This window comes from Vanessa atalanta, chromosome 11, assembly GCF_905147765.1.
Source record: "Vanessa atalanta chromosome 11, ilVanAtal1.2, whole genome shotgun sequence".
Taxonomy (NCBI): domain Eukaryota; kingdom Metazoa; phylum Arthropoda; class Insecta; order Lepidoptera; family Nymphalidae; genus Vanessa; species Vanessa atalanta.
This window is the reverse complement of record NC_061881.1, coordinates 5713155-5733100: the sequence shown is the minus strand read 5'-3', so window position 1 is coordinate 5733100 and position 19946 is coordinate 5713155. Positions and strand designations below refer to the sequence as shown.

Sequence of the window (19946 nt, the reverse complement as noted above, 5' to 3'; positions counted from 1 at the left end):
TGTAAATGTAATGTAATTAGCAAATAGCATGCATAGAATATGTAAAAATTTCTGCTTATTCGATTGGAAGTGGGTATATGTCTATTATTATACTTATTTATAATGTATCTTGTAATATGCTTTTTATATTTATTTAATTCGCTCAGTCTCGGGATGTGATCGGTTGTCAAATAAAACACCTTTTAACATCAATATAATTACTTTAATAAAATTGAAAAGACAAATCACAAAGTTGCAGATTATATCGTGTTTATTTGTGAAAAACTATTTAATTTTCTAATCATAAGTTTAAAAGAGTGTTTTTATTTATTTTTAACTCTACTATTATGTGTTAATTTTCTTGTTTTTATTTAATTAAATAAAGTAAAACTATAATATGATAAGTTTTTTAGTTTGTATTGATGGAATGGAAAGAAACGCATAAATTAGCTCACCTATTTTTTCATTTGTATATTATTCTTAATCTAAGAAAGTAATGATCATTGATATAATTTATTTTCTTTAAATACTAATTGTACTGTGCTGTGTTCTAAACGTTTAAAATATATCAGAAAAGATTTTTGTATTAAAAACTATATTATGCAAACCAATCAATTGATGATATTGTAAAACTTTATAAATTATTCAGCAGATTTTTCTGAACTTACATATTATTGGTTGTCTATAACATTTTAAATAATTATAATTTGTAAAAGTTGAAGTCTTAATCACACTAATACTTTAATAGTACCGGTAAAGTTTTTGGTTTGCGTTTCTAAAGTGAATCACACACACGTAGCTACGAGACCTAATAATTTTCTATTTTTTGTTTTATTTATTGACAATATATAATTCAATATACTGAAAAGGCGGGTCGCTGCGTGAGCGAGGCGCGGCGCGAGCAGGCGGAGCGCGGCGGCTCGCGGGCCGACACGCGGCGCGGCGGCGCGGCGCGCGGCGTGGTCTCGGCGCAGACGGCCTTGCGCGGCGACAGCGCGCGCGGCGTGCGCGGGGTGCGCGGGGGACGCGAAAACCGCGCCGACCGGCTGCGGGACAGCGGACGTTCCTCCTCGGACCACTCTTGTATTGACATGTAATAATTGTCCTGTATAGAACGATAAAACTTGTAATTATATACAAAAACACAATTTCAATTATTATAAAAAATAACATTTTTAAATATAACCAAATTCATTAAGCTGATCAAATATACTTATTCGTAACAAAACTACAGGGATAGACATAGGATTGAGACGATAAATCTTCTTCCTGTGAAATATTTAATAAACTAATAGCCATCAACGGAAGGTGAACCTTTGAGGTCTTTCTATTAAATCCTTATTTTTAAACAAGTTTAAATTATTATTTTAGGCAGCAACATTTATCTTAATGTAGGGCAATACCAGACACCAGCTGCAGGTGTATTCCCTATTGTTACATTAAAGCTCTACAGCTTTTTTGTAAGAACAATCTTGAACGACCGCAGAACACGATCATGAAATATTACAGAATGCTATGCGACATTAATACGTGACATTATAATTATTAATAATAACGTTAAAATAATACAGGAATCAAAATAGTTCGTCATCTTAAGACGGTTTTGTATTTTCAAAAGTGAGATACGAAGTGCGTTCTTACAAAATAGTACACAACTAATATCCTGATGAAAATTATACAGTGCTTAAAGTATGAAATAAACAATTAATTATTACTTACCGAAGTTCTTGGAGGAGCAAGGGTCCCACAATTTCAGTGCTTGTGCATTGTGTGATGTATTGCTTTTGACAAACTAACATGATTTGTGAATTTACTATATGAATAGATACTTTTTCGTCTAAAGCTATTTCTAACACTATTAAATAAAACACGAATTGAGACATTAACTTGTATTAAAATTAGGATTATCAATTTATTATTCCCTTTATAATTCACAAAATTATTATTGCAGATGTTATAAATGTGAATAGTACGCGCACAATATTGGTAAGTCATAGTTATGAATATTGTAAAATGTAAACTTTCAAATCTTAATTTCTTACATAAAAATTCTAAATATTTATCCGGGTAATAATTAAATCTTACGAAATTGAATGGCCCTATACATATAAAATTATTAAATATCAAAAACTTAATTTAATCAAATGCATACTACCTTAATGTTACAGTGTCAATGCAAATAAATGTGACTAAAGCATCAGCATCAGATTAATACGGCTATCTAATTCTAATTAGTCCTTAGACAACAGTACATATAAAATATTATATATTCTAAGAATAATTTTGTTCAGTCAATCGCGAACTCGATCAGTTCTCGTCCCAGCATTACAAATTTAAAATATAGTTTTAATGAGTGTATAATTTTTTGTAGCGAGTTTATACAATTAAAATTAAGGTCAGACTATAATTGCGTGTGATTAGCATTAAGCGCTCGCTGCTGAGTCGAGAACTTTGCCCAATTTTATTAAACACTCCAAAATATACCTACTCTGTCCGTGCACACAAGTCTACGAAACACCCGCTATGCAAGGTAACCTTTACGTGACATACTTCTAAATCAACACATATGTAATAATAACAAATCATCTAAGTATGTATATAGAGAAACACCATTTTTTTAATTATATCATATTACATATTAATAAATAACAGTGATGCTACTAGACACAAATCATCAAGAGTGCTTTTTACGTACGTTACAATCACTTACGTATTATTATTTATTGCAAATTAAATCAAGAGCTTTATTTTGTAGAAACAATCAATCAATCAAATATATTAAGTATATCTTATGTTATAAGCATAATTATCAAACCAACGAAAATACTTTCAACGATAACTATGCATACAGATTACATTTGAACACAAAAAAAGAATTGATTAATTATTATATTACTCATTGGCACTCATCTACTTCTCTATTTGCTTAATAAACGGACATTTTATTTAGCTATGTAATCGCCCTATACATGCGGCGAACGGTAAAGATAAATGAATCCTAATAAAGTATTATATCAAAACGTCTAAAAGACATGATAAAATTTAGATTTTTCGTAATTAGCAATAATTAATCAATATCTATAAGGTAAAGATGGCCCATTATCACGAAACTGAGTAGGTACATTAAAATTATAACCTTTAACAAGGTAAACAATAAGAATATTTTAAAATGGTTGGACTTTTCAGTTAAATATCGTATATCGAAAATCGTAGTCTATCGAAGTGTGCTTTAACACGCCTGCTGATTTAAATTTTCGTCCGCTTTCGGAAGCTGAGCTGATGCTGCGGCAGACGGCGGAACTGGACTCTGAGACAAAGCATGAACCTTTTTTACATATTGAAGGAGTCTAAAATTTTCAATTCTTACAATGTTTCAATATAATGCAATAACATAAAACAAAAAATCATGAAAACAAGACCGAAATCAACACAAAATACTCGTAAAATGTTAATGATAAAATAAAATGTGTTAGTAAATGTCAAACTTATGTGGCACACGTTATTCGTTAATTTCGAAAGTACCTTGAACCCAAAAATCTTATTCAGTAATATGTGTATAAATACTCTGGCTGAAACAAAAAGTGAATAAAATGTTTTGAAATAATAAATAAAAACAATGACTGATGTATGACGAATAAGCCTTCACCAAAACTAAAATAAAGGACAAAACAAAACAAGAAGCGAACAAAAATAGTCCTATAATCCCAAGCGAAGTATCCCTCACCTCCTGTCGCGACTGGCCATGACTGTTGGGAAGAGGAGAGTGTCCGCCGATCTGCTTAATGTAATCCTTGTCGTCAAATATTTTAATATCACCGCCGCCTGGTTTATGTTTAACGTTGTCGAGAGAACCCACTTTACTTTGTGCTTTGAAATCCAATTTTTGATTTTCAATCTGTGTGAAAAGTCAATGTGCAATATATATACTAATAAATATTTATAAAATATACATATATTATATTTATTTGTGTCGTCTATTATACAAAAACCTTGTAAGTAAGCTTAATATTTTTTTTATTTTTAATAATATAACTTATTTAAAAGTTTTTGTATAATTAGTGCTTTCATACATTACATAATATTTAAAAAACATGATTATTGTGGAGTACATACATACATAAATATAACAGTATCATAGTTTTTAAAATTGATATAATATAGTTGGGTTATAAATGTATATCAGCGTGTGAGTGAGCATCATCTTATAGGACCTTCAGTTATATTGTGATGTTTAATTTAAAATAAATATTATTATTGATTCGTTTTAAAATATATAACATAAATAAATTAATATTCATAAATTGTATAATAAAACAGTCCTGTGTAGTAGAAAACATTCCCATTCGCATAAATACCAATAAGAACAGCTATAAATTATAATGAACTAATGAGAATAGTTCAGTTTCAAAGCATATCTCATCTCAGCGTGAAATTCAGCCGAAACACCGTCCTATAGACGTCAGATCATTTCATTGGTTTTATTAATCATAGAACATACATGGTCGCCTTTGAACATCTAATGCCACCGAACTAACCTTTCTGCGAGCCTTACGAAAAAAATGGGACGGTCTATTTGACGCTCTCCATCTTGGTAATGCCCATTTTACAAACTAAAAATAGCAATGTGACTTATAAATCTATTTTTTTTTCAATAGATATAACTCGTATTAGCTTAATATATAACAATTCTTAAGAAACATTTTCAAATATTTCCATACAATTATTTATCTTAAAATAATAGTGCTCGACATTCACGTTTTGGAAACGAACACAACAAGAGGCGTTTTCGTGAATAAAGCATATTACTTGAATAAATTACTCACCGGTCTCGTCCCGGCACTTGTCTACGAAGGAAAATTATGAAATGGTTCGAATTATATGTCAATGTGAAATTTATATTACTGTAATTATAGCGTTTTTCTAATTTAACATTGACCTAAATACAGTGCAAATGTTTTAACTAAATATCAAACCTACAATACATTTTGAATTACGCCAATAAAGTACATGGTGTAACTAAGTGAATACCTTTATATATGAACGTTTTTCATATATAAATATGTCCAATACTCACTGCAACTTTATACGAGCTGAGCATTTTGTATAATATTACGTAGAGATTTATCATGTCTTTATAGTTGATAAAAAAGACCCTGAAACGTAAAAAATGATTCCTCATGTTACCTTTACAGTCCCTCCGCCTGGTTTGTGAGTGATGTTAATGGTGGATGCCACCTTTGGCTTCGCTTTTTCTTTGAAGTCCAGCTTCACAGTTTCAATTTTCTTATCCCCTCCTCCAGGCTTATAAGAAGAATTTTGGAGAGAGCCAATTTTTGATTTAGCATTCCACTCCAGTTTTGTAGTCGTTATCTGTAAATAAACAAATCTTTTTTTTAAATTGGATTTAACTGATCCCAAACCTTTACCGAAAACAAGGACCAAACGCCTATGTTTGTGTTAATGTTATAATGACTTTAACATCATACCTTTTTGGCTCCACCGCTTGGCGTGTAAGCGTCATTTTTTGCAGCAATTTTAGGTGTGACGTTGTTAAAGTCAAGTTTTCTGTTTTCTATCTTTACTTTTCCACCACCTGGCTTATACGTGGTGTTGTCTAAAGAACCGATCTTCGATTTAACTGCTTTTATGTTAGGTGAGGGTGCGCTTCCAACCTGAACTTTGTTCATTGGTACTTCTATAAAAAAAATTATTTTTATGTATTTTTTTATGATTATGTACAAATTCAATGCCTGTAATTGTTTGTTTATTTATAGTATTCAAAATGTTAAGATTTTTTTTAAAGATAAAAAGTTATGATTTGTTTTTTTAACTTACTCTTTTTCTCATTTGGTTGTGGAGTTTCCGGTGTTTTAGCTGTAGCGCTTTTGCTTGACGATCGAGAGAGATTTTGCTTTAAGCTACTGCTAGACTTTTCTTTTGTTGGTAGTTTGCTTGGCAACTTTTTATTTGGTGACCCAGGTGAACCGTTGAGATCCTTTTACCATTAAAACAATATTAATATATACATTATACATCTATTATTTTACTCGCTCAAATAAACTGATATAAACTTAAAATATTTATATAGATACTCACATTTCCTTGTGTAGACTCATCGACACCACTGTCGTTATCTCCATCTAAAAAAATAATTATCCTTTTTCATTTAAAGCCTTTGCCTTAATTACTATAACTATGTTGTCGTTTGGTTCATCTCAAGACAATGTACAATATAGTGGTATTATTACATAAAGCTATCTTAAACAGTTACCTTTGGGTCTAGAACTTGGAGCAGATACAACTTTACGTGGTGTTGATTTTTTGGAATCAGATGGAGTTACTGAAGTTTTCAGATCAGTTGGTTTCTTATTTGCTGAAACAGGAGGCTTGGTCTCTATGGGTGATTTTGACTCTGGTGCAACAGGTGATTTCGAAAAAGTTCTATTTTGTACTATTGCGTTAGGTTTCGTGTCCTTAATTAGTTCTGATTTAAATTCTTGCTTAACATCAGTTTTTGGTGTATTTGGACGTTGTGGTTCTGGTGTTGCATTTTGAGTTTTATTTGATGAAACCGAACTCTGGGATACGTTTTTCGGCTCTGGTGAGTCATCACTTCGAGTTAAAGATGGTGAACGATCAGACAAATCAGTTTTATTTTGCAAATTTTCAGTTTTTATTGTTGTCAAATTGTTCTGTGATACAACATCATCGTCGTCGTCCGTTTTCTTTTTTGACGATAAATTTGTAAAAGATCCCATAAGCGATTCCGTCATTTTTGAACTGGCTAGTCGTGATTCAGGACGATCGGGTACATCTTTAGCTCCATCAGTAGATGCTTCAGATCTAACACTTTCCTTAGAACCTCGCATATTATCTTTACTGCCCCTCATTTCTTGAATTAAACTAAGTCCAGGACTGCGACTAGTTAATTCATCGAACCTCCCACCAACTGAACTCACAGATTTTCTGCGATCGTCATCCATTTTAAGCGGACTTGGTGTTCCAGGTGCAGCTGCAATACTGAAGCTTCTAGCTTTAGTCGCTCCCGGTATTTCATTGCTGCTATCAGGTTTTGTAGTGGTTTGATTTTCATTAGGTGAAGTTTGATTCTCCAGGTTGACTGGTTTGTTTTGAGACAAGGTAGAAGAATCGACACCCTTTAAGGAGCCCTGCGATGGCTGCCTTGGCAATTGAGTGTTTACTGGAGATGTCAATGCGGCACCGGTCTTTGCGATACCGTTTGTTTGCGACGTTATTTGAGGTCTAGATCCGTCTGGAGTAGTGACGTTGCTAAACTGCGGAGGTTGACGCGGACCAAATTGAAGATTATTTGGCACTGGACCTCTTTGCGTAGGCAAAGCAGACGTCGGGGATAGAACAGGTCTTGAGCCTTGGTATGATGAATTTGGTTGCTGGTTTAAAGGTCGCAAAGCTGGAGATTGATTTCGGATTTGTGGCGATCCTGGAGGTCCAGATGGGACCGGTCCTCTTTGGTTTTGGCTCCCTGGACGCGGACCAAGCTGCTGTGGATTCGTAACGGGTCCACCTGGTTGAAATTGTGGCCTTTGTTGCAACTGCGGTCCACCTGGTCGTAGCGATTGCGGAGAGAAAGCTGATCGTGAATCAGCTCTGGTCAACGGTGGTCGCGTCGGATGGCTTTGACTGGGTGATTCCAAGCCGTTTGAGCCTGGATTACGAGGCTCAACTGGGGCCTTTGCAAAATAAGAGTTCATTAGGTATATTAACTAAAGAAATTCAATTGGAATTGTCATGATATAACATTTAGCTTAATTTCATGTTTTGTTCAAAAAATAATGTACTCTCAGATGACCAATAGCAAATTTACACCTCATAATTGCCCCACTAGGCAAAGGCCTTCCTCTATTCCTAAGAAGTCCACTGCCGGTTATTGGATATACGATTTAACAAAATTTCACCCGACATACGAAGATTTCCGTATTATGCTTTATAATGTTAAAATATACAAGTTGATTTTTCGTTGAGTTGAGTATGAATATGTTCAGCTACGCGAATGAAGCGAGCAATGCCCTGAGACACAAGTTGTCACGAACTCAGCAACTAGGTCAACTCGGTATTGACGGAAAAAAATTAGCTCACATTGTTTGCTATCCTAATACAATTTCCATAAATACAGTATATAATATGATACGTCTTTTAAAAATAAATAGTGTAAAAGTCTAAAAGAAAAAACAACATCTTTCAAATTTGTTACAATAAAAATCAAATTCTTCTAATTATATTTGTTCTGTATTTGGCTTTATGGAAACAACATTGCGGCAAGCGATGGTAACATTTGATATCCATCAATATGACTACCGCACCGCAATACTAAAATAGAGAATACTTCTATAATTCTATAGTCAATGCTTCGAATAGATAGGTCGAACGAAAACTGCAATCTGTTTATTTTCAAGGCAAATTAAAGCAAGATTGACTGTAATTCGACTTACTAAGATTTAAACGTCACGTTTTCGATTCATCAGTACATAACATAGTAGCAATTTATGTGGGTAAAATTAAATTTATATTTCACTATTATAAATGCGTCTCATTGTCAAATGAAAATATACCCTTATATTTTTTTATAGATACCTATAACGTAGGGTTAAAAAAAATTATAATCTAAGTCACAATTTTTTTATCTAGACTTTCAATTAAAATATGTCACAATATTTTAGTTTTTTTTTTAATATTTATTAAATTGAATCGAGGAATTCAAATTTAAAATCAAAGTCTGTGTCATTTTACCAAGTATCATATTACTATTATGAGTATGAGTACAATAACAAAACATCGAATAATAAAAGCAATAAATAAGTACTATCTACACATTGCGTGCTTCCTTAATTACTCTGCTAGTAGCACAGCTCACACGAGACGGTAAATCGATAAAATTATGATACTATTTCACCACACGTTACTAAAAGGTCAACCCGATCGCGTGGCTGCCTTATGTAACGAAATCCTCGAATAAAACGCGATTGATTTACAATTTAGGTACATCAAAAGACAGTAAATTTCGCTTTCTTTTTTGTTCTTCGACTGCAACTGCAGTAGTAAACTACAGAAAGTTAGAAAATCTATAATTTCATTTTATGGTTATCCATAAACATAGTTTGTTCCATATAAAATGGTTCTGTAAAATATATGCTTCATATACTTAATAATATGATGAAGTATGAACCGTGTTAGACCATAAGTATACGAAAAGGACCTATAGCATGAAAATATAAAAGATTCTATTGTAAAAATAATAATATCGAAATTATTATGCTACAAAGTTCGAGGAAAATATTAAAATATTTACAAAATGAATGAATGAATAAGTTGGAAGCTACTACATTTTATCTGATCTAATAATATGTTTCACTGGCGGGTTGATTATATTATGAATGTAAATTTGAATATTCGTGAGTAAACAAACCGCTATTAATATCTACTGCATATATCACAATTAGTAAGCGCCTAAATTAATCGTGCTCATATACCTACTCGAAAACAGAAATAGGTTATAGTGCACAGTAATAGTAATGTTGGGAATTTAAAAATTATATATTGTCTATGAATAAATGTCAACAATTTAGTTTTTGAATTGAAAACAGGATAATCGATATATAATGTTATTCAGTGGCGGACTAACAGGGGGCGGAAGGGGCGGCTCGCCCCGGACCTCCAGTCTTGGGGGGGGGGGCAAATCCATCCGCGTTCCCCTGATCAAATCCTAAACAAGACTTTAAAAATGTACTTAGTACCTACAATTTTATCAAGATGAAAACACTACACTCTATAGCTATCTAGGCTTTTTACGCGGTACTAATATTCCTTTAACTTCGCTGAACGAGTCCTCCGTCTTTGTAGCGGGTACTTCCCCAGGAATCCAAGAATGAATGAGCTCATTCAACTTTGTCGCCCAGGGCCTCTGATGGACTTAGTCCGCCACTGATGTTATTAATATTATGCTTCATATTTGTTTGTAATTCGAAGAGTTTTAGTCTGAGTACCTAGATGTCGTGACATGTTAGGGAGAGTGACAACGGTGTGCATACAACTTTTTTCCGTGGTACCACTGTGCTTATTGTGAGCCATGTGGCTTACCCGATTAATGTGGTTATTCGGTATTTGCTCCATAATATTTACGATAGTAAATTCTGGAGCAATAAAACCTTTATGTCATAATCTCCACACGACGAGGGGTCGCCTATTTGCGATATCTTCTTGAAACTATAAAAGATAATAAAAAATTTAATACAGTAAACTCACGTCAAATATCTACCACAAAACATAAACCTGTGCTTAAGTGTTTGCTCAGTCAACTAGTGTACCCCAAACTACATTGTAACTAAATACTTATGTGATAAAAATCTGTCGATTTTATTAGTGAATTATCCAAAATATATATCATTCGTTTGTATTGTATGCGTTTCTACCCTAATCGTACAATTGAATTGAAACTTTGTACAGCTATTGTTGACAGTTGCATGGAAGTTTCTAATACAGGACCATTAGAGGAGGTACAATAGATTGCGCCCAAGTCGATACGTAAAATTACTATGTATGCCGGGTATTAACTACTTTATTCTAAATATCGTGTGAGTATCGATAAAAGTTTTTATATATTTTATCAACGATTTCAATCTATTAATCTAGATTTAAATCGTTGATATCTGTAATAGCATACCCGTTAAACATAATGTCATGAAATATTTTTATGAAGATATGTTATGGGACAGGTATTAGGTACTATTTACTTCAGACATAATATGTCAACTGATTTTTATTTATTTATTGAAATGTATAGGTGTAACCAATTACATTATTTTAACCAAACTAATACTCAGAAGGACTTTAAAACGTTTTCAATGGTCATAGTTACATATTATGTTATTAATATAGGAAACAGGCAAAGTTTCTTATTGAGAACGATATGTAAGTATAACGTTTTCAATAAGGTACGCTCTATTACAAGAAGTATATAAATTTATTTACAACCACGTAATTGGAGCTTGAGTTTTATTATGAGTATTAAAATATATCAACGCATCGATAAAGATTCCTTTTAATATATATATCTTAACGATAAATTACCTTATCAAATAGGCATTAATTAAAGATATATTACTCGTTATAATATTTAACTATTGCAATATTTACGTGGAAAAGAAGCATAGCTGTAGGTACTTCTATTTAGAAAACAACAAAATTGCGTCTCGTTAACTAAATATAATTTAAAACTGCGATATTAGTTAACGCTTATGATCTATCTACTGCTACGATAACGTGAATGATATATTTAAATTTATATCTAATAAGATGGGATTTAACAATCCTATCAAATATAACAATAAACATCAGACGATAGTTATAAAGAATCTAGTAAATTCTTAACATTTATAAAATAAGTATCGGTATAGAACAGCTATTTCTATTCTTGGAAACAAACATTTAAAAATAAGTGAGTCTGAATGAGACGGCACATACTTACAAATGTAGTTAAAAATGCCTCCCCGTTTATAAAAATGAATCACTCTTTGTAATCGTCATAAAATTGTTTTTTTTTTGTTAGAACTCCTTACTTGAAGGGCTATAATTTAAAAATGTAGGTAAACGTTTTAAAACCCTAATTTAAACATAATTTATACCAATGGTAAAAACGGAAGCGTGTGTTTTTATCGTGCATTTGAACCATTTTTTTTTTATTCTCGTAATAAAATATTTGATTAAGCTACCAAACTTTTGTTAACATATTCACAATGTAACTTATAAAAAGACATATAAATAAATATTGTTACGTATTTTAATATAAATTCTGATTATATAACTCTACATCATAAAACAGGTCCGTACATTTATTTCGTACCTACATTTACTTTGATTCTGTAAATATAATACGGAGAGTATGCCATCTAGTAAACAGGTTGACTAAGTCAACTTGGTTCTTGTGAGGAGCGTCAATATTTGTTTGTGCAGACTCCCCCTTCTCTTTTCTCCTATTTATGCCTTTATGAAAACAGCTTCTTGATGTCATCTCGCCTAAACGGTTTTACTCCAATTGTTTTTTTAAATTACCCAATCATTACTAAGAACTTAAATTATTGTACCTATCACAAACAATATTAGTAATGTAATTAAATATTTTACGATCGTTAATGACTAAGGATAATACCTATTTTATATTTTTCTGTAATCACATAATATAATTCGTCTTTTTTTAAAAAAAAAATATTTATTTGAAATTCAATTTAATGGGCTCATAGCTGATCTGTAATCTATTATATCTACGGTACTACGAGTATTCCCTAGCGAATGGGCCGTGGGTATATCGTTGTGCATTCAACCTTCACACAAATAAAAACAAAATATTAGTTGGCATGTCCCATAAAAACACGTAATGTAGTACGAATTGTATAATATACTACCCATTAAATAGTTCTCTTATATAAATATATTAACAACTTATACATGTGGTCTTTGATTATGTATTAATTCAATTATATAAAATTATCGAGAGTAGATAATTCAGCATGAAGCATTATCATTATCTTTAGATAACAAAGTGATAGTTGTTATTTTATTGACATCATTATTAATTTCCTGGACGATTAATTCTTAAAATTTTCCAACTCACACTTGTAAGAATGATTGTTCTACATACTTATCAAACTGTGAATTGAATATATGACGTAAGTATATTAGTTTTTCCGCTTATACTTATATATACTTGTAGTCTTATTCTTAGATTTATTAACATCAACCTGCTAATGATCATTTGTCGTCAATAGATTATTATTTCTAACAATATCTCGAATGTTTTCTTCCAACTTCAAATAGAAATACATGTACAGGTATGCGATAAGATACTTATATTTTGATACAAGATATAATCAAGTAAATTAAAATTAAAATAATCTATTCTAATTGAAAACAATTGGTATTTCTCTTTCTTACGTCGCGTCAGTCAATAAGTACGTATGTTTTTTTTGAGATAAAGTATTTATCACGCCATTGTTAGAGGATTTCAATTTAAATTTATTTTATGATACGACATAGTTATACGTCAATATGACGTTCTTGAGGTGATGACCAACATCTTTTAACTTACAGAAATTGTCAGTGAGATCAAATTTAAATTTATTTTCCTTTACAATATACCTAAATATTATCATCTTAGCTAAATAATATACGTAATAATAACATTTAAGATTTATAAGTAGTAACAATGAATTACGAATGCTTCGCAACCACAATTAGCAGGTAAGCCCCGACAAAAAAAAAGGTTTTCCTAATGACAATACGAAAAATCAAGAACGTTTCTAATAATTTTTCATATATTTTTTTATATTTACATTTAAACACACGAGGTGTTAAAGAAAAATTTCATGAACATAGCAAAAGGCTCGAGCGCGGCAAATGCGCTAGCGTCATACACTCTCGCGTCAGAACCCGTCGATGACGTGGTCTTAGTAGTTTCTCTGCCAAATGTGACTCAGGTTCTTTATAAAACGACGCTCGCTGACCAAACATCACGCATTTCACATCAAGTCTCCGTCCACTCAGCGGTAGATAATATCGATATCACTAGTGTCAAATGTTTGTAAACGGTGTCCAAGTTATCAGTTCACGCTTGAATAACATTACATTGACTTCACTCAGTATACAAGGTAATTACTTTTTACTTGATATATTAACAAATTAAACTGCAACATTAATTGTTTTTTTTAACAAAAAAACAAATAAAACTTGAAGTTTAATTTATTCTTTAAGTGCATTGTTATATGAATTTTATTTATATAAGTATTTATACTTATCTATAAAATATCTATAAACCTATAATTTAAAACAGTTTAATATTACTTTAATTTAAAATGTACTTAAGCATGTAGAATATTTTTTGTTTTGCTTCAGAAAATGTATAACTAGAATCCGGAAATTAATTAATTGTTTGTTATTTATTTATTTCAGGAAATATGCATCAAAACAATGAAAAGACAGAGGTGTGCCAGAAGGGCAGACTTCCACCAATGTTGCATCTCACACCATCCGGTACAAATCAAAAAAGGGTCGACAGCAGTCCTCACCAAAAGATCGACAACCCTTGGCTACTGAAACCTCAACACGAAATCCCGCCCACGCCTCCGCCCCAAGCCGACCAAAAACCCGCTAGTTTCTTTCAACAAAGAATTGGATAAATCTTTAATAGGACAGTTGAAAATAATCGAAATAACATTATTATGGCAAGTTGCCATCTTGCCGAAATACGGACTTTCGAATAAGTCATATAAAAATACTCCATTACGTTAATAAAGCAAACACGTAAATAATGAGTCGGGATCAAGGAATAATTTTGCCAAACTGTGACACAAGGAAAGTGATGCGAGGCGATCATGACATGTATGTGCGTCAACATTTCTGAGAGATCGAGTGGATAAACGTTGTGTATTATTAGTAAAGTTAGTAGGAACTAGGAACCTTATTGGATGCTTTGTATAAGTGCGTTTTTGACTGTAGTAAGGACATCAATAATATAATGTAAATATAAATAAGTATCGTTAAGTTATAATACTAAAGTATAAACTGTGTTAAGTTTTTTTTAAATATGCTATGAATTAATAAATATAATAATTAATTTTAAAAAGACGTATTTAGTTATCGTATATTTTATGTGAACGCAAGTTAAAATAACAATAAGTTCAGACAGTAAAAATTCCTATGTATTGTTTCCAGTATTAAAGTAAAAAAAAATATATAAATAAATTCATTGAATTTCGACTAGAGCTTTATCGCGTTTGTAATGTGTAGGAACTGTGCCAAAAATGTGAATATGAAATTCTATGTAGTTAGTGACATGTTATGTACAACATAACTGCAAGTATAGAGCTTTTAACAATGAAATAGTAGTTATAACGAGTCCAAATTACCACTTTCGCGACTAACTCTACTCTCATAATCGCTATATACTCGTAGTTTAATTCTGATGTTGTTTATTCCTTTCAAGTAGATTAATCCCTTTAATAAGAATCCTTATAAACTCTGTCAAGTGAATATTATTTTATATACTTCGTACAGTCCTTCTTAGGTTTCATATTACGATGATAACATTCAATATTTTTTAACGTTGAAGATTAAAAACAAAATCATTAAAACTTTTCCACAAGCCTAACTAGTTATAAGAATATGCCAAGTGATTCGGGTGTTGTATATAATGAGAAAAAACAAGCAATAAAAATTACGATACGAACAAACTATACAGTACAATAATAATGGTTGCTGGGAGTAAAGTTCAATTGTCTAATAAAATGTGTACTTTAATCTTTCTATTAAGGCTTATTATTAACAAGACACTATACCACGTGATAAATTACTTTATTCGACCTTCATGAAAAGCAAGTTTTAGTTTATATAGCTTCGTGTGTGATTCACAATGACTCAAACCAAAGTGAAACACATAAAAAACGAAAAGAGCCATGCGTATCGTCTTGCTTAACGTTAAAACACTTTTATTGTTTTTTAGGTAACCTTGGACACCTTTTGTTCTTGGAAACTTTAATTTGGTGCAAAACATTAATTATTATTTATCGGGTTTACGTTTGGCTATTTCTTCTAATAAGTAATACGATAGATATACACATTATTAAAGTCGGATGGCTCTGTACGTGACTTTACGCATGACTTTAATCATGTACTATATTTTTAAAAAGATATAGTAATAAAATTTAATGCTTATCAGTAAATGCACGAATATTACCTTTATAATTAATCTTGTTTATATCACAATGTGCGTAAGAGCTCTTTTAATAAAACACTACCATCAATTTACTTTCTTTTCCATAAATAAATTTTAAAAATCCTCATACTATATGTATGAGGTGTTGTATGGGATATTGTGTTATGGCTTTTAAAATGAGTACCACAGATTTTTTTATTATCGTTTAATAGAAATAGTAATCAAAAATAAAATTTTAATTCAATATATACTCTGATAATTATTTTGAGTCAATACAGTAATTAAATGTAATTTCAGTGTTGATATAATATAATAATGAACTATTACATTTAAGAAATCTGAAAAAAAAATATTGAAAAAATAAATACAACTTAGGTAAAAATAAGGAAATATTGTTTAACCGTCACATTAAGTGGAGACTAAGAGCGTAGGTGTGCTGCGTGACGTGTTCCGACAAGTGTCTCAATTGAGCATATTGACCGCTCGACTCTATCCCAAATTATATTTCCTAGTGACTTTTACCTACATAGCATATACACACAACACGTTTATCTAAATAAACAAAACATTTAACCGTTAACTAATACAAAATGACAGTAGCTGGTTTTATTATCTTTTAAAAACACAAATTAATTTTGAAAAAACGTCATTTCTAATATAGCCGAAATGTTTATATAGATAGATTTTATTTATTAACAAAAAAACGTTATTTATAGAGAAATAACCAGTTCAAATAAGTTATTTATAGCTTAATTCTTTTGTTCGTTGTAATTTATTCACAATTTTATCAATAATACTGCGTTCTTAATCTTTAATGTCGTTATGTGATGATAACGGAATTAAACGAGTTTTTTATTATCAAAGCAATGACGACGGTATGTCTAGTAAAGCTGTTTGCATGGACAGATAAGGTATAATAAATTTATATTTAGCGATTATATTATTACCATCATATCTATTATTTGTTTATCGTTGTTATTCTATTTAAATATGTTTATTTTAAGAGTACAAATTTGTAGAATCATTGGAAAATTCGGAAGGTCATATAACTCAATACATTTGATATGAAATCAATGGAACATTAAATTATTCATCATTGACCAGTGTTCTTTATAAATAGACGTAGTTCGTGCGACACATAGGTGTTTCTTAGTTACGAATGCATACAAAATAGCAAAAAAAAATGGTTCTAATCTTGTTCGATATTCAGAAAATAAAAAAAATATTCAAATACTACTGTTTCATTTTTTGGGCAGTAGGTAGCCTTCCTAGTTGCCTACGCATTTCCCGACAGCTAATAGGACGGTCGATATCTAGACTGGAATGGATAAACCCCGAGGACTATTTTAGAAAAAGACACTAAATTAAAATATACACGTTTTTAACTGTGTAGGTACATATACTAACGTATTTAAATCAATACAAATTCAATATATATTTTTAACTAGGGCGTATATATTTTAGAAAACGAAGAAAACATGTTAATAACACTTCGTATCTCAATTAGATATATAAAAAGCGATCGATTATTTTGAAATAACCTTAAATTACACCATTCTATATAAATTGCGTATATTGATAGTGAGCACTAGAATATTCCAAGTGTAATTAAGCATTTGCAGTGCTTGTTTTGATTTAAAACTGGGACTCACCTGAGATGCCGCGAAAGACAGACACTGATATGATAAAATGTGGTTAATATATTATTTCATTGACCAGAATTAACAAAGGACGCCCTCCGATGAGGTCGCCGGTAAAGCCTGATATGCCGTGAAACGTAGCTGCCTCTATTGGCGACTAGAGATACGAAGACTACAGTAATGATCAGAGCCGGCACTACCCTTATATATTAAATAAAACTTAAAATAACACTTTTCGCTAAGACTGAACTGTCCTTTATCATTGATTCAAGGTTTAATAATAATAAAATCTTATTGTTATTTAAATCATTCTATTATAATAAGTGAGCGAAATACGTTTAACATGTTTTTTACAGTTGCACGTGTCTTAACATTCATAGCACTTGACAAGGGTGCGTCCTGCGCCCTGAAAACGATGCGCGCGCACACTCCGTTGCTCAAGTCCCTGCTACGAGATATGTATTAGTAACCACATCTAGGTAATGTATCGACGATAAATATAGCCGTCCTTTTCTTATTACACTGAGAAAATAGAGACAGAAATATCGATGTTCCATATTACGATAATAACAGTTAAAAATTACAATTCTATAACAAAGTTTTCTCGTTAACCATTATTTAAATAATATAAGTACAATTGTTCTTAAAACAAAATATTATGACTAAATAATACCACATATTATAGATAGAATGTTTAAGTTTAACCTGTAAAAAAGTATACATATGTATAATCTTATAAATTATGTTTGAGATGAACCAAACTTGAAAGAATTTTTTTATTGTATTGTAATAATAATAACTTAAATTATTGTTACTAAAAACTATTTGTTAATTTTCTTTATCAACAAAAAAATATGTTGTTACCAAGATAGGCGCAGGCTCCATTAAATTATGATTACCTGAAACAAAGAAAGAAAATGAGTTTTATATTGATTTATAACATAGCGAATATAATCGCTCGGGTTCTTTGACCTTAGTCTGAGAAATTGTCTCTTATTTTATGCAGAAATGTATTATGTTGTCTTAGATTTTCGCGATTATTACACATTGAAATAAAACTAGTTTTTTTAACGGATTTAATCGCGTATATTAATTATTTTATTTTAACATCCCGACGTTTCGAGCACTTTGCAGTGTTCGTGGTCACGGGCAGACTAAGGTGACATTTGTCTGTTCGAATTAAAAAGAAATATTATTTACAACTACCGCCAACGATTTCTTAATTGGTATCTTGAGTAGCGTTCCGGTTGCACGCAGAAGGCACTAACTGTATCTTTAGGTCTTGCAGTCTGTTGGATTTGGGATCGCAGAAGCCGTATCAAGCCACCCACAGTTGAGCGACAACCTGCATTTCTACCATATGTGAAGGGAGTTACAGACAGGATTGGCAATATCTTGAAGCGAGCTTCGATTAAAACCATTTACAAGCCTCATAAGAAAGTGAGCCAGTTCTTGAGACCTATCAAGAGTAATATCCCTTTACAAACTGCGGGAGTATATAAACTCGAATGTGAGTGTGGTTTATCTTACATAGGTCAAACAAAGAGAAGCATCGGTACTAGGGTCAAGGAACATATAGGAGATGTCAAAAATAGGCGTTCTTCAAAGTCTGCAGTCTGTGAACATGCTCTGGATAAACCCAACCATTTTATTCGATTTGATAAACCACAGATCCTCGCTAGAGAACACAGATTCATTCCTAGAATGATACGCGAGGCTATTGAAATTCAAAAACATCCGAACTTCAATAGAGAAGATGGTTGGAGACTTTCTAACACTTGGGATCCACTTATTAAAAATTTAAAATCCCAAATCCAACAGACTGCAAGACCTAAAGATACAGTTAGTGCCTTCTGCGTGCAACCGGAACGCTACTCAAGATACCAATTAAGAAATCGTTGGCGGTAGTTGTAAATAATATTTCTTTTTAATTCGAACAGACAAATGTCACCTTAGTCTGCCCGTGACCACGAACACTGCAAAGTGCTCGAAACGTCGGGATGTTAAAATAAAATAATTAATATACGCGATTAAATCCGTTAAAAAAACCAGAAATGTATTGCTTAAATAACTACGGCACATGAAATATACGCTATATGATAACAATCATTGAGAGATTGTATGATTATTTTTCATAAATCAGGAAGTAATTCCGATGAAAAAGCCAAACTATGTTTCATTGTTTAAGAGGTTTTCATTAAATCAGAAATATTTTCTTATAAGAACTCTACAATCATTAGTTTTGATTATGAACCTTCAAGGTGAATACGCTGAATGCCACTTCAACAAAACTTATACTATCTTATTAATCTATCTCACGAGAAAGGATAATGTGTTAATTTTTTATACTTTGTTTTTTGACAAAAAATCGAAAAAAAATATTTTATTAATCGTATTTGTGATAATTTGTCTTGAGCTTTGTGATTTTAAAACAATCGATGAATATTGCAATTAAAATTTCGGGTTGTATGTATATCGAAAATAATTTACGTTGCAAGTCTAATTTTAACTTAACTTTTTATTTATGTCTATAGGTCTGCCTACATGTAAATATTATTTTTAATTATAGTGTTATTTATTACATT

General features: G+C 31.4%; 3 protein-coding genes across 5 annotated transcripts; 1 reads left to right on the top strand and 2 right to left on the bottom strand.

The window, feature by feature from the left end:
- Positions 1 to 404: 404 nt before the first annotated feature.
- On the bottom strand, positions 405 to 2208 carry LOC125067293. Its single transcript, XM_047675798.1, has one exon. The coding sequence runs from the start codon at positions 1070 to 1072 to the stop codon at positions 833 to 835; it is 240 nt and encodes a 79-aa protein (XP_047531754.1). The 5' UTR covers positions 1073 to 2208; the 3' UTR covers positions 405 to 832.
- A 146-nt stretch (positions 2209 to 2354) lies between these two features.
- Positions 2355 to 17494, bottom strand: LOC125067289 (microtubule-associated protein tau). 3 transcript variants are annotated; one of them, XM_047675792.1, is made up of 10 exons: positions 17374 to 17494; positions 10096 to 10221; positions 6251 to 7691; positions 6076 to 6119; positions 5815 to 5974; positions 5466 to 5674; positions 5164 to 5349; positions 3704 to 3874; positions 3502 to 3548; positions 2355 to 3286 (listed from the first exon to the last, which is right to left on the bottom strand). In XM_047675792.1, exons 2-9 carry the CDS (start codon positions 10126 to 10128, stop codon positions 3522 to 3524), a joined length of 2271 nt encoding a protein of 756 aa, XP_047531748.1. In that variant the 5' UTR covers positions 10129 to 10221; positions 17374 to 17494; the 3' UTR covers positions 2355 to 3286; positions 3502 to 3521. The 3 variants fall into 3 exon arrangements, with proteins under 3 accessions (XP_047531748.1, XP_047531747.1, XP_047531749.1); XM_047675791.1 differs by lacking the exon at positions 3502 to 3548 and having other exon boundaries at positions 17374 to 17493; XM_047675793.1 differs by lacking the exons at positions 3502 to 3548; positions 3704 to 3874.
- Positions 13504 to 15314, top strand: LOC125067292. Its single transcript, XM_047675797.1, has 2 exons — positions 13504 to 13658; positions 13960 to 15314. The coding sequence occupies exons 1-2, from the start codon at positions 13586 to 13588 to the stop codon at positions 14184 to 14186; spliced, it is 300 nt and encodes a 99-aa protein (XP_047531753.1). The 5' UTR covers positions 13504 to 13585; the 3' UTR covers positions 14187 to 15314.
- Positions 17495 to 19946: the final 2452 nt, after the last annotated feature.

Bases quoted from the DNA above. Each gene is read 5' to 3' on its own strand.
- LOC125067292 (XM_047675797.1), top strand. From the start codon at position 13,586: ATGTTTGTAAACGGTGTCCAAGTTATCAGTTCACGCTTGAATAACATT. The intron at 13,659-13,959 runs GTAATTACTTTT...TATTTATTTCAG, and splicing joins GACTTCACTCAGTATACAAG to GAAATATGCATCAAAACAAT.
- LOC125067293 (XM_047675798.1), bottom strand. From the start codon at position 1,072: ATGTCAATACAAGAGTGGTCCGAGGAGGAACGTCCGCTGTCCCGCAGC.
- LOC125067289 (XM_047675791.1), bottom strand. From the start codon at position 10,128: ATGGAGCAAATACCGAATAACCACATTAATCGG. The intron at 5,350-5,465 runs GTATGATGTTAA...GTTTATTTACAG, and splicing joins CAAGCGGTGGAGCCAAAAAG to ATAACGACTACAAAACTGGA. The intron at 3,287-3,703 runs GTGAGGGATACT...GCTTTGTCTCAG, and splicing joins ATGGCCAGTCGCGACAGGAG to AGTCCAGTTCCGCCGTCTGC.